The following is a 14,577-nucleotide window of genomic DNA, read 5'->3' as shown; positions in this document are numbered from 1 at the left end:
ATGTTCTTCACTTCCTGAACAAAACCTACCTGTGTTCCCTCTGAGAGGTTTCTGTGCCCCAATCGAGGGCAGCCCCCCACCCAGTCAGTTCCATTGGAGAGCCTGGTTTTTCCACTTGAGCACACAAATATTATTTTCTGAATTTTAAAAAGTTTGTTTGGTTTTTTGTTTGTTTGGTTTTTTTTAGAGGGATAGGAAATGGGATAGAGAAAGAGAGGAACACTGATTTGTTGTTCCACTTATCCATCCATGCATTTAAAAAAATTTTTTTATATTTATTCATTTTTAGAGAGAGAGGAGAGAGAGAAGGGGGAAGGAGCAGGAAGCATCAACTCCTATATGTGCCTTGACCAGGCAAGCCCGGGGTTTTGAACCAGTGACCTCAGCGTTCCAGGTCAACACTTTATCCACTGTGCCACCACAGGTCAGGCGTATCCATGCACTTATTGGTTGGTTCTTGTATGGGCCCTGACCTGGGATTGAACCCACAACCTTGGTGTATCTGGACGACGCTCTAACTGACTGAGCTATGGAGCCAGGACAAAAATTAACTTAGAGGTTTCAAAGGAGCCCCCTTTTGCCCATCTTAAGCTGCAAATACTCGCCAGTTGAAACTCCGTACAAACCGTGCCTAAAGCTTGCCGGAGTACTGAAGGGAGACGGACCATCGTGGGGCTCGTCAGCCCACGGCACGGTTTCCCTGGCTCGTTCAGATTTCTCTTTTGAGCTGGCTAAGAACAGCTCAAAGCCAGGAACGGCTGCCTACCGCAGGTAGGTTTCAAAGAGCCCATGCTGCTACCTAGCACCTGGTTGGGGTCTACAGGGTGGTCCTGGGTGGGCTTACTCAGAACCCAGCCAGTCCATGCCGACGTAAGAATGTCTAAACCTGTAGAGAATTTTTATAAAAATGTATCTGAGCCAAACAAAGGATCCGGAGGTAAGATCACAACAGACCAAGAAGGAAAGGCTTCACGAGCATGGCAGCGTGCGTCCTCCTCCAAGCTCAGAACTGGGGAGGGGGCGTGGCGTAAGAAAGCAAGGTGAGACCCCACCGGAGTGTGGGGTCGTTGACAAGGTTATGTGCTCTCTGGGGAGTGGTTTTCTTCTGAGGGGTATGAAAGGGGGCCTTTCAAAGATGTTAACCCAGGTGCACAAGAATCACGGCTAGGACTTGCTTGAGGCAAAGCTAACCCTTTACTAACGAGGTTATATGCTCACAGTGAACTGCCAGGTTAGGAATTGGTGATAAGATCACCCTGTGAAGTTACTTTCTGTTTTGTCCACATTCCCCCTCCCTCAGCACCCAGAAGAGAGCCAGCCTGGGACTAGTTCACAGGAAGCTCAGAGCAGAATGAGGTGGGCAGTTCTCCCTCCCGGAGCGCCCACACCTTACCTCCCTCTCAGTGCTCATCTCCTAAGCACGAAGGGTCCCACCAGACTTGTGACCAAGGGAGCAACAGCTGCAGCAGCTGGCCCCTGGATAACCCCCTGAGCCTGTCGCCAAGGCCCCTGTTCTCTTTCTAGTGACCCAAAGCAGCCCCATCTGGGCTCTCCTGTGGCTTCTCCTAAGCAATTCCTTGTTTCACTGTCCCCAGCTTTAATCAGCATACTCTCAAAAATAATTTAAAAAAATAGTGACATGGGCCCCGGCCGGTTTGCTCAGTGGTAGAGCGTCAGCCTGGCGTGCAGGAGTCCTGGGTTCGATTCCCGGCCAGGGCACACAGAAGAAGCGCCCATCTGCTTCTCCACCCCTCCCCCTCTCCTTCTTCTCTGTCTCTCTCTTCCCCTCCCGCAGCCGAGGCTCCATTGGAGCAAAGTTGGCCCGGGTGCTGCAGATGGCTCTGTGGCCTCTGCCTCAGGCGCTAGAATGGCTCTGGTCGCAACAGAGCGACGCCTCAGATAAGCAGAGCATCGCCCCCTGGTGGGCATGCCGGGTGGATCCTGGTCGGACGCATGCGGGAGTCTGTCTGACTGCCTCCCCATTTCCAACTTCAGAAAAATACAAAAAAAAAAAAGAATATATACACACACACACACACACACACACACACACACACACACACGTAAACGAAGGAGGGACGGTTCCTGAGCACGGCAGGAGCAGAGGATGGGCTGGCCCCCTCAAAATGCGCAAAGGCTGCTCACCTAAGGGCTATGGCACCCTGGGCCACAGTGGGGAACTGTCCCCTTCGGGATGGCCCTGCCTTGTACAGGAAATAAGTCTCAAGGCTCAGTCACACCCTGCCACCACCCTCTGCCAGCAGGACTGGGGCGTGGTCAGGATGGCTGCCTGGGGCACGTGGAGGGACCTGACCTTTTACAGCCAGGGATAAAGTCCTCCCTTATTTAAGTCCAAGTCACTGCAGCAGGTACTCTGGTGTCTCAGCCTTGTCCAAGTCGCAGCCTCACCAGGGTCCCAGCCCCTGCGGAGTCCCGCCCCGCCGGCCCCCACCATGCAGGGAGCCTGGGTGCTGCTGCTGCTGCTGCTGGGCCTGAGGCTCTGGCTCTCCCTCGGCCTCATCCCAGGTAATGAGGCTCCTGCCCGCGGACCCCACACGCACGGGCATTCCCCCCGGCGCTGACCTGGCCTCCCTCTCCCCTCGGACAGCTGAGGAGGAAGATCCCGCCTTCTGGAACCACAAGGCAGCCCAGGCCCTGGACGTGGCCAAGAAGCTGCAGCCCATCCAGACGGCTGCCAAGAACCTCATTCTCTTCTTGGGAGACGGTGAGTGCACAAGGCCTATCCACGTCCCCGAACCCCCACGACCCTGGCCCCAAGGCGGCCTATGGACACAGCATCCAGTGCACTCGGGCGTGACAGAGTTCTGCTCCTTCAGGGATGGGGGTGCCCACGGTGACAGCAGCTCGGATCCTAAAGGGGCAGCTGAATGGCAGCCTGGGACCTGAGACGCCCCTGGCCATGGACCAGTTCCCATACGTGGCTCTGGCCAAGGTAGGGCTGGGAGGCCGCAGGGCGCTGCCCACCACCAGGGTGGGTGGGCCTAGGGGGCCTGGCAGGAGGGAAGGCCCCAGGAGGAGGGTTGGGGCCTGAGTTAGGAGCACAGGTCTGGTCATGAGCTGGGTGTCTGTCCCAGAGTGGAGCCGAGGGTGTCTCTGTCCCCAGACATACAACGTGGACAGACAAGTGCCAGACAGTGCAGGCACGGCCACAGCCTACCTGTGTGGGGTCAAGGGCAACTACCAGACCATTGGTGTCAGTGCGGCAGCCCGAGTTAAACAGTGCAACACAACACGTGGCAATGAGGTCATCTCCGTGATGAACCGGGCCAAGAAAGCAGGTGGGCTGGGGCGGGCCTGGTGGGCAGGGGTCGGCCTGGTGGGCAGGGGTCGGCCTGCTGGGCAGGTCCAGCAAGATGGGCAGGGATCACCCTAGTGGGCAGGGTCAGCATGGTGGACAGGGGTCAGCCTGGTGGGCAGGGTCAGCATGATGGGCAGAGGTCACCCTAGTGGACAGGGGTAGGCCTGGTGGGCAGGGTCAGGCTCACGGACCTCAGGGGCTCACCCGGACTCGTCCCCCTCAGGGAAGTCAGTGGGGGTGGTGACCACCACCAGGGTACAGCATGCCTCCCCGGCCGGCACCTACGCGCACACGGTGAGCCGCAGCTGGTACTCGGACGCCGACATGCCAGCCCAGGCGCTGCGGGAGGGCTGCCAGGACATCGCCACGCAGCTCATCTCCAACATGGACATTGACGTGCGTCACGGGGGCCGAGCGGCCTGGGCGGAGGGGGTAGCTCCACGCAGGCCGGCCCTGGGCAACCCACCGTCAAGGTCCTGGGTCGGGCAGGGCTCGGGGCACTTGGGACGGCTGTGTGGGAGGTAGGCAGAGCCAACTCGGTCCCACAGACCTGGGGGTGGTTGGATCAGGGGGCAGAGGGCCCGCCAGGCCCCGAGCTCACCTGCCCTCCTCGTCTGGCTCCAGGTGATCCTGGGTGGAGGCCGCAAGTACATGTTCCCTAAGGGGACCCCAGACCCTGAGTACCCTGCTGATGCCACCCAGAGCGGAGTCAGGGTGGACAGGCGGAACCTGGTTCAGGAGTGGCAGGCCAAGCACCAGGTGATGGGGCTCGTGGGCGCAGGTGGCAGAGCAGGGACAAGGGCAGGGTTGCTGGTCGTAGGGCTGTGGCTGAGGCCTCCTTCGTCCTCCCCAGGGGGCCCAGTATGTGTGGAACCGAACGGCGCTCATGCAGGCGTCCCGGGACCCCTCTGTAACACGTCTCATGGGTAAGGACTGCCCACTCCCGCCCCCGCGCCGTCTTTCTGGGTCCTTGGGCAGCCAAGCGCGTGCGCACCAGCCCAGCCCACGGCCGGTCCGTGAGCCCAGCCCCCTCTCCCACAGGCCTCTTTGAGCCCGAGGACATGAAGTATGAGGCCCAGCGAGAGGCCTGGCAGGACCCCAGCCTGGTGGAGATGACAGAAGTGGCCTTGCGCCTGCTGGGCAGGAACCCCAAGGGCTTCTACCTCTTCGTGGAGGGTGAGCGAGGGGCAGCCCTTTGCAGAGTGGAGGTGGGCAGGTTCTCCATCACCCACTCACCTCCTCCCAACCCTCCAACCCCCACCCCGTGTCTCCCTGCAGGGGGCCGCATTGACCAAGGTCATCATGCGGGCAAAGCATACATGGCGCTGACTGAGGCTGTGAATTTTGATAACGCCATTGACAAGGCCAGCCAGCTCACAAGCGAGAAGGACACCCTGACCATGGTCACCGCTGACCACTCTCACGTCTTTACTTTTGGTGGCTACACCCTACGTGGCAGCTCCATTTTCGGTAGGCTGGGGGGCGGGGGTTGAAGCAAGTGCCGTTTCCTGAATTACGGGTCAGAAAATGCCCTGAGCCTCTATTTTCACGTCTGTCAAATGCAGTCATGATAGCAATAACCCTACAGGGTTCTTGTGCAGATCAAGCCACCGAATAGGCAAGAGGCTCCTGGGTATAACACACGGGGCGCTGCAGAGCTCGGTGGCGCCATGCAGGTCCCCTCCTCCCTGCAGGGCTGGCTCCAGAGGCGGCCTCAGATGGCAAGGCCTACACCTCCATCCTTTATGGCAATGGCCCTGGCTTCGCCATCAGCGGGGGCTCCCGGCCAGATGTCAGCGACAACCAGAGCAGTGAGTGCACCCGTTCGGTTTCGGGTGGGCAGGCAGGGGCCTCAGTGGGAACTCGCAGGAGGGGGACGGTTGCCCCAACGTCCTGAGCCTTCATCCAGAACCCCCATCTTTGCCCAGGGGACCCCAACTACAAGCCACAGGCAGCTGTGCCCCTGTCGTCAGAGACCCACGGTGGGGAGGATGTGGCGGTGTTCGCGCGTGGCCCACAGGCGCACTTGATGCACGGTGTGCAGGAGCAGCACTTGGTGGCGCATGTCATGGCCTTCTCTGCCTGCCTGGAGCCCTACACCAACTGTGATCTGCCACCCCCCGCTGGCTCCACCAACGCTGCACACCCGGGGCTGGCCGCAGGCCCCTCACTGGCTCTGGTGACTGGGGCTCTGTGGCTGCTGCTGGGGACCGTGGTGTCTTAACCCATCTATCCCCACATCAGGGGCCCTCACTCTTCCTGGGCCTCCACGCAGTGTTCAGCCACAGCCCTGCCCACAGTTTCCAGACCCAGGACCCACCTTGGGACCCTATGTTCTGGCCTACCTGTTGGCAATAAATGAGCCTCACTTGGTTTAACAGTGCCCCCTCCCCTCCCTTCTCTTTCTCTTCCTTCCCCTCCCCCCTCATCCCCTCCCCTCCCTTCCCTCCCCCTCCTTCCCTCCCTTCCTCTCCCCTCCCTCCTCTTCCTCTCCCTTCTCCTCCCTCCCCCTCCTTCTCTCCCCTCCTCTCCCCTCTCTTCTCCTCCCTCCCCTTCCTTCCCCTCCCCTCTCTTCTCCTCCCCTCAGAAGAGCCTCCTGACCTCTTCTGTTTCGTCCAATCCTGTCCCCTCGTCCTGGACCCTGGTGCACCCTGGAGGCTGAGGAGGTGGCCTTCCTACTGTACTCTCGGTCCTCCTAGGCTGCTCCGGATTCCCCAGCCCCAAACTGGGCAGCCTGAGACTTGAGCAACATGGAAGAGGCCTGATGACAGCTAAAGCAGCTTCCTGTCCCTCCACAACCAACCCTGAGGGCACCTTGAGAGTGGAGTCTGCTGGGGTCACCTGGGGGAGGGGAGGCTTTGGCAGAAGCACCGGGCCTGGGCCTGGTACCACTGCGGAGAGGAATAGATGAAACACAGAAAAGTGTGAGCTGTCCCAAGTCACTCAGCTACTTACATGGTCACTGCCAATGCCCATTCAGGCTAGGAGTGCCAAGAAGCCTCAGGACGCCCCAGAACAGCCCTTGCCTGCACCCTGAGGCCACGTGGGCCCTGGCACAGATGGTGAACAGGGCATACCCTGCCCTCCAGGGGCCTCTCTTGTGGGAGGGACTCGGGAATAATCAACAGAACTGTTACAGTGTAATACCAGTGCTGATATGATCTGGAGAGGCATTAGTGTGTGGGGACACAGAGTGTGGGTATGAGTCAGGGGAGGAGAAAGGTAACTCGGCTCAGGGGGTCAGTGAGCAGGGAGGGGCTCCCTGAGCAGCAGGTAGACCCAGACTGAAGGCAGAGGGCGTGAGCAATTCTGGAAGGGTGGCCTTGCAAAGATCCTGAGGCAGCAGTCTCGCCCTACTGGAGTCCATAGCCGGATCAAAGGAGGGGCAACCCGAGGGTGGGGAGGAGCTGTGGGAGGAGCTCAAGAGGGTGATGTGGATCAGAAGGCTTTGAGCATGGGCATAACATGGCCTGACTCTTGAACACATCACCCCGGCTACATTTATTGCCAACAAGTGGGGAGAAGACTTGATTCTGTTGTTTTGTGAGAGGGGGGCAAGGAGGGCCGCAGATGTAGGGATGAGAAACCCGAGGGAGGTAGGTGCAGGTGCCATGCTCATCTCTGACCTCCATCCCGAAGGCCAACATCCCAGAGCACCCACGCCACCATAGCTAGTGTCTACCCCACCCCAAGGGGCCAGGAAAGAATTTCAGCAAGGTGGGATCCACCATATTTTTTAATGCATTTTAACAGAATTACAAATATCTTTGTCCATCTACAAAGGTGCAGAAAACGGCTTGGCTCTCACTAGAAATAGTAATATGATCAAGCACGCTTCCTTATTTATAAATTCTTGATTTAACACTGCCTAACGTCAGCTCAAAGACCTGGCTCTCAGGGCAGCTGGTTCCAATTCTAGATTTCAGTGGCTGTCACAGAAAGGCGGGGGCACAAGGGAAGGAGGGCGTCGTTCGCTGGGCTTGCTGACTCATCACACTCGCTTGGAACTCCGTCCGCCGATTGTGCAAAGGCTTGTGTTAGAATCCCGCTATGATTTCTGTCCTCCTGTTGTAGGCAGGTGCCCCATGTTTGTTTCATAAATAGCCTCAAAACCCAAGATAACCCTATGTTTTAAAACTTGACAGGTTTTAGAAGCAGATTATCCTAGAGTCAGTGGTGATGACCACACAACTTCAAACATTCTAAAAAAAAAAAAACATTGTACACTTTAAAAGGATGAATTTTGTGGTATATAAATTATATCTAAATTTTATAAGAGTTTCTGCTTCCAAGGTTTTTTTTTATTGTGTAGGTATGAGTGATTTATTCTGAAACACATTGTTGGCCGCAAAGACAGTGTCCATGGAAACATTCCTAACATCTGTCTGATCGTCTTTACCTCGAAGGCACAGGTGCCCGGAAAGTGTGTGTGAGGTTTTTGTTGGGGGCCTGAGACTGATAGCTCCTGTCGCCTCACGACATGTCAGCACGTTGGTCTTGAAGAAGGAGGAGAAGGAGGAGGAGAAGGAGGAGGAGAGGGAGGATAAGTCATGACAGCCCTTTTCGAATACTTTGCCGTAACGATGAGTCGTTCTTGGTCACTAGAATAGTTACTGTGAGCAGGGTACCTCACCAGGTAGACACAGCTCACCTCAAAGCTGCCACGTTAGAAAGTTCCTAGGACCTCTAATGTACGCCAGCAAAAAAATAAAAATAACAACAACAAAAAAAACCCAGTAGGAATTCTTGCCAAGTCAGACTTCTGGATCTTTCCTTGGAGCGCAGGCATGACAGAATGGTAAGGGGCCCTCTCTAAATTTGGATTAGGAGAAAGTATTTGTGGATCTAGCTCTTTGGACACAGCAACTCTTGATTATTTGGCGTGAGTGCTCTTGGGTTTTGCTGACCCTTCCCGCACAGGAGGGCTGCCGTCTGGGCCCGCGGGGTGGGTTGTGGCGGGGCTGCTGGCCTGTCTGAGACAAGTGGGTGGGCAGTTCTTTCTTCTGCCTGTGGAATGACTAGGAGAGAGTAACCTCTGCACCCTCTCGAGGACATGGAATTGCAGAATGCTGACTTTGTGTCCGGCTGACATCTGACAAGACAGTGAGAGGACTTCAGGACGATGGTCAGAAACTCGGCCAGACTGGAAGCTGAGAATCAGACCTTGATAGGCATATATATATTTTTTAATTTGGACTTCCTCCTTTAAGTTAAACTATATAACTGAAAAGATGCAAATTTGAGGTGATAAGAGTTGGACAGATAGATCAACCCATGGTGACATTTAAGTTACCCAGTTCTTTGAGGGAATTAAGTAAGGCCCTCATCTTACGTATTTTTGTGAAACCACAAATGGAGCTCTAGGGGCAGTTGAAAGCCCCTACATTTATCATTCGCAGTTTCTAAGACTGAACAAAAAAATAAAGTGTAGGGGAGAAGTTTGTTTGTTTGTTTGTTCTTAATACAAACAGCTATAGAAGCCCCCTTGCCCAAAATCTAGGCCAGGCATCCCCAAACTACGGCCCGCGGGTCACATGCGGCCCCGAGGCCATTTATCTGGCCTCCGCCGCACTTCGGAAGGGGCACCTCTTTCATTGGTGGTCAGTGAGAGGAGCACTGTATGTGGCGGCCCTCCAACGGTCTGAGGGACAGTGAACTGGCCCTCTGTGTAAAAAGTTTGGGGACCCCTGAATTCTAGGCCATACTTTCTATAAGATTAAATGTTTTTTCCACAAATATTAAAAATAAAAAGCCTTAGCCATCTGAATGGATAACTTTATTACCTGTCTCATGGCTAAAATTTTAAAAGGAGACCGGAGAGGTTCTCTGGTTGCGTCTCTCCGTCCTGTGTGCCGCGCGGCATTTTCTACCCTCAGGTGATAGTGCTGATTTGTAAAAGGGCTCCGTGTCAATGTCCTAAGCCAATAAGTGCTTATATAAAAATTTTCAAAATATAATAGAAACTAACCCGAATGCTTTTGATGATGTGACCTGGGAAAATATTCTATATTAAAGCTAATTTCAGTTGAATTTGGTTAAATAGGTGTGTTTTAGAATGACAAGCATTAAATATAATACTTTTATTCTACCTGGATTTATTGGTTAAAGAAGTTCATATTATCAAGAGATATAACTTAAGTGAGGGTAATTGCTTTAAGATATCGTAAAAATCTTCACAAGTAGCCCTGGCTGGTTGACTCAGTGGTAGAGTGTCATCCTGGTTTGTGGAAGTCCCAGGTTCTATTCCCGGCCAGGGCACACAGGAAAAGCACCCATCTGCTTTTTCACCCTTCCCCCTCTCCTTTCTCTCTATCTCTCTCTTCCCCTCCCACAGCCAAGGCTCCATTGGAGCAAAGTTGGCCCGGGCACTGAAGATAGCTCCATGGCCTCTGCCTCAGGCGCTAGAATGGCTCTGAATGTGGCAGAGCAATACCCCAGATGGGCAGAGCATCGCCCCCTGGTGGGCATGCCGGGTGGATCCCGGTCGGGCGCATGTGGGAGTCTGTCTGACTACCTCCCCGTTTCCAACTTCAGAAAAATACAAAAAAAAAAATCTTCACAAGTAGTCTAAATATGATTGTTAAGAACTAATAAGTTTAAAAAAAGAACTAATAAGTTAAATAGATGTAAATAGAATAAAAGGTGTTTAGGTAAAACTTCATAGCAATAAGCATATATATATTATAGTATATGTACTTAAAAATAGTTTTCCGGCCCTGGCCGGTTGGCTCAGTGGTAAAGCGTCGGCCTGGCGTGCGGGGGACCCGGGTTCGATTCCCAGCCAGGGCACATAGGAGAAGCGCCCATTTGCTTCTCCACCCCCCCTCCTTCCTCTCTGTCTCTCTCTTCCCCTCCCGCAGCCAAGACTCCATTGGAGCAAAGATGGCCAGGGCGCTGGGGATGGCTCCTTGGCCTCTGCCCCAGACGCTAGAGTGGCTCTGGTCGCGGCAGAGCATCACCCCCTGGTGGGCAGAGCGTTGCCCCTGGTGGGCGTGCCAGGTGGATCCCTGTCGGGCGCATGCAGGAGTCTGTCTGACTGTCTCTCCCCGTTTCCAGCTTCAGAAAAATACCAAAAAAAAAAAATATATATATATATATATAGTTTTCCAAAATCCTTTATAACTTAAAAACTTAAGAGTTTGCTAAATTGTATATGATGGAAATTATTCAACACCTAGATCATTTTCAAATAAGATAAAATACAAGAGCATTAATTGCTAAATAAGTTTACCTACTTTTGGTTTCTTATTGTAGAGAAATGGAAAGAAAAAATCAAGTCTGTTCATGAATATGGCTTGTGCTTTGAGGAAGCATATATTTCTAAAAATTCTGAAATATATTTGTCAGTAAAAGTACCTATGTTGGTTGAGGTTATGAAATGTATTCATAAATTTGCCAGTCTGAAAAAAGGCGAATTGCTTACTTTTTAGTTTTTATTAGCAATTAAATTTTTTAAGAAATAAAACTCCAATATACGTAATTAACACTACTAGGAATAATAAGGACCATGACTTTGAATGCAAGGAAATATGCCGCTCACAAAAATGAGGGGACGTTTTATTGCTTCCTATTCTTTCTGAAATGTCCCTTCATTTTTGTGAGCAGTATATTTTGTTTTTGGTGAAGGAATGTATGAGGAATTATAGCACATGCCGAGTCAGGGAAAAGCCCCAAGCCCGACACTCTACATCCAACTGTGGGGGACAGAGAGAGACCACAGAAAGGGACAGGCCGCTCCCATCTGACCACTTATAGGGTCTGTTACGGAAACCTCCAGCAAAGGCATTCTTTTGTGGCTGCAAGATGGAAGAGATCACCATGGCACTTGGCAGGTACCGAAGAATTATATATAAGACAAAAAGATGATGAGTGGACTAGTCATGAACACCAGTATCTGAATACTTCCAGATACAGAAATGACTTTCTGTGCCTGACCCGGTCAGGACAGTGGCGTGTCCCAGTGACCAGCGTGCGGTGGGAAACTGCAGGGCGAGGCTGACTTGCGTCAGCACGAACGTCCATTATGAGTGGACAGTCTCTAAGGCAGGTGCGCAGTAAGCGACCTCCACCCTCCCCGCCCAGGTCCGGCTTACAGGGCCAGCAGTGGGCACCTCATGGAACGGTCTCTCCTCCACACTCCCCCCCGTGACCGGCCCTTACAATTTCATGCACCGTCCCTCTCCTGCCAGTGCCCTGAGTGGCCATGCGGCAGCATGGATGTGCACCGCCCAGTTGCCAAGATGGCCACAGTGGAGCCCCGGTCCACAACAGCAGTACAGACACGTACGAGAAAAGAAACAGACTAAAACCACAACAACAAACAAAGAAAACAGTTCCAGGATCAGTAACAGTTTTCCCACCACGCCCCCCAGCACCTGAACCGGTACTTTAACAAATCACCAAGGCTTGGGGTCAGGTTATTTAGGACATATGAGTATTCATATGTGCTAACAAGAAAGAAACATTAACAAATACATCTGATCTAAAAACATCACATTTGGATTGGATGATGGCCCAGGCGCCCCCCTGTAACTGGATGCTGCAGGAACAGCAGTAGAAGGTCAGAGAGACAGGTATTTAGTGGAGATTTGGAGGGGGAGATCTATAAAAATTAAACCTGTAGCCTGATCTTGATTGAGATGTTACAGTGGCTGCAGCCCTGGGAACCGACCAGGCTGTGTAAACCAGACATGGCAGCCGGGGAACGTGGTGCTTTCTGGCCTGACGATGTACGTGGAAGGGAGGGAAAATAGGCCAGACCAGGACCTTGGCCCTCTCCCCTCTCTCAAAGGTGCGTGGCCCACTTCCCGGATAGAGTGCTTCTGCCGGTCCCAATTGCATTAGGATAACAGGATCCCACCAGAGACTGAGCAGGTCCTCCCACCCAGGGCCGGGAAGTGACCAGCCCATCCCAGCGGAACGCCGGATTGCAGATACCAGGAGGTTGTCCCCACTCCTGAGACAGGAGGGCTTTACGCCCTCATTCCCGTGGCCCGTGGAGCCACAGCGAGCAGCTGTGCTGTTGCCGTGTCCTTTGTTCTCAACACGTTTTCCACTTTGGGTGCCTCCGTCTGAGTGCTCAGCCTGGCACACGGGGCCAAAAGCCCATGTTGGTGGCTTCAATGTACTGGGAAAGCAACTGTCCTTCTGGCCCAAGTAGGTTTTCCAGTTAGTAATTTTATCTGTTGCTTAAGGACACCATTCTTTTGTTCTACCAACCCAGCTGCCTGTGGATTATAAAATGGAACTTCTATTCAGTATCACATTCTTTCGCCCATTTCTGCACATCATGTCCTTTGAAATATGACTCCCACCCCCACCGTTGCTCTCTGTTCACCAGGAGTACCCAATCTGCAATGTCCACACACAGGTCAGTTGTTCAAGTCATATATATATATATATATATTCTTTAATTGATATACAATTTATATATATTTAATTCATTGATTTTAGAGAGATAAACATTGTTGTTCCACTTATTTATGCAATCACTGGTTAATTCTTATAAGTGCCCTGACTGAGGATTGAACCTGCATCCTGGACACGTCAGGATGACGCTCGAGCCAGCTGAGGTACCCGACTAGGGCTCAGATCATATTCTTGCCAAAGCATCTGCTTCCTGATTACCTGACCATGTAGACACCTTATGGTCAGGGTCATGGAAGACAAATCCGTCTCAGGCTTTTGCAAATGAACCCAAATATCTTTCCACATTTCTGGTCCCCATAAAAGGTTGCTCATAAGTATTCATCCCTCTATTTCCCGTGGTCCAATGCTTTTAAAACACAGAATCAATCCTTTTAAAACAGCTCAGCTTTGAGTACACAGGATCAGTGGTCCAGGTTCGTGTGTGATTACCAGCCAGACAGCTTTTCCTCAGCCCATTGGCTACTGTGATTTGTTGCTGTTTCCATTCACACGGTTATCAGTGGATGGCTGGTGGCCAGTGCCATCCAGGCAGACGGATAGCTAGAGCCGTCCATGTACCAGGATCTGGTCAGAATTTCCCCTACTCCTTCTTTGCAGGTTGCAGGGACTGACGCAGGGACAGGAGCAGGAGCACTCGGAGGGTGGGACTGCTCTGATGGAGGCAGGTGTGCCGTTAGTCAGCACGGGAGACTGAGCCGTGGCGGAGGCAGAACATAGTGGTAGAATATGCTGTCCATCTCCCCCTGATGGGAAGGGAACTTCTCACTGTAATTGGCTGTCCCATGGGGGTGTATCTGATCTCTGCCCCCTTCCATGGTTGGGACCAAAATCCCAGGGACACTCTCTTTGCTGTTTTTGCTCTAATGCCCAGCCCAGACCTTCCAGGGTGACTGAAACCTCGAATTCGGCTGGCAGCCTTGCCTGTGACGTTCCAGGAGCTTTGATCTGTTCGACGAGCATCTCTGCTTTCTCAGAGGCCAGCTGTTACTTGGCTCCTCAGTCCCGTATTATCCCCTTCTTAACTAGGCATTGCGCTAAACGGGGTATGAAGGTTTGCCAATGATTCCCACAAAAGCCTGGACCTCTTTTGCATCTTTGAGATGGGATAAGAGTGCGCTTTGTCCATGACAGCCTCAGAGACAACGTGGTTCTTACCCGGCCACGTGACTCCCAAAAACCATTACGAAAGTGCCTGGACCTTGAGGTGTCCGCAGTGTCCCTGCCCGTCCTCCCTGCTATAGGTGGTCCAGCAAAGCCTAGAAGGTTCACTGTAGCAAAGGCAAATCTTCACGGGTTAGCGATTTGTCATCAGCATAATTTCAGAGGGTTCAGGAAAGAAAAGTGTGATAAGTCCTGGGCCACCTTGCCATAGCATGTGGTGGGACTATGCGAATGACCTGGAGGGAGTATTTGGAGGGTCCACTGTTGCCCTTCCTAGGCAAAGGCAAGTGACCTTGGGGCTCAGTAGCTGGGGTATGGTGAAGAAGGTCTTGGTCAGGTCGAGCATGGCATGACACGTTGCATAGCCAAGTCTCTGCTCGAGGGGCAGTGCCAGGCGCAGCCGCAGACATAGGAGGTGCTACCTTCTCTGTCTTCACTTCTCCACGGTCCACTGTCGCTCTCCAGGGCTGGCTGGCGTTTTCACCAGCCACACTGGACTGTTACGGACACTACGTTTAGGGCACACAGTGCCCGTACAATGGAGCTCTTGAATAGGGTCCTGTTTCCCTGGTCCCTCACGGAAACTGGTATTACTTGACCATCACTCTTCGTGATGGCGGTAAATTGACTGGCTCTCAGCTGGCCCGGCCTCTCAGTGCGGATTTGAT

General features: G+C 53.0%; 1 protein-coding gene across 1 annotated transcript; it reads left to right on the top strand.

Moving 5' to 3' along the window:
• Positions 1-2,351: 2,351 nt before the first annotated feature.
• On the top strand, positions 2,352-5,702 carry LOC136306908 (intestinal-type alkaline phosphatase-like). The gene is made up of 11 exons (XM_066233731.1): positions 2,352-2,526; positions 2,609-2,725; positions 2,838-2,953; positions 3,125-3,299; positions 3,543-3,715; positions 3,944-4,078; positions 4,173-4,245; positions 4,361-4,495; positions 4,598-4,789; positions 5,014-5,130; positions 5,248-5,702. The coding sequence occupies exons 1-11, from the start codon at positions 2,454-2,456 to the stop codon at positions 5,541-5,543; spliced, it is 1,602 nt and encodes a 533-aa protein (XP_066089828.1). The 5' UTR covers positions 2,352-2,453; the 3' UTR covers positions 5,544-5,702.
• Positions 5,703-14,577: the final 8,875 nt, after the last annotated feature.

This window comes from Saccopteryx bilineata, chromosome 5 (genome assembly GCF_036850765.1).
Source record: "Saccopteryx bilineata isolate mSacBil1 chromosome 5, mSacBil1_pri_phased_curated, whole genome shotgun sequence".
Lineage (NCBI taxonomy): Eukaryota > Metazoa > Chordata > Mammalia > Chiroptera > Emballonuridae > Saccopteryx > Saccopteryx bilineata.
This window is presented reverse-complemented; position numbering and strand designations above follow the sequence as displayed.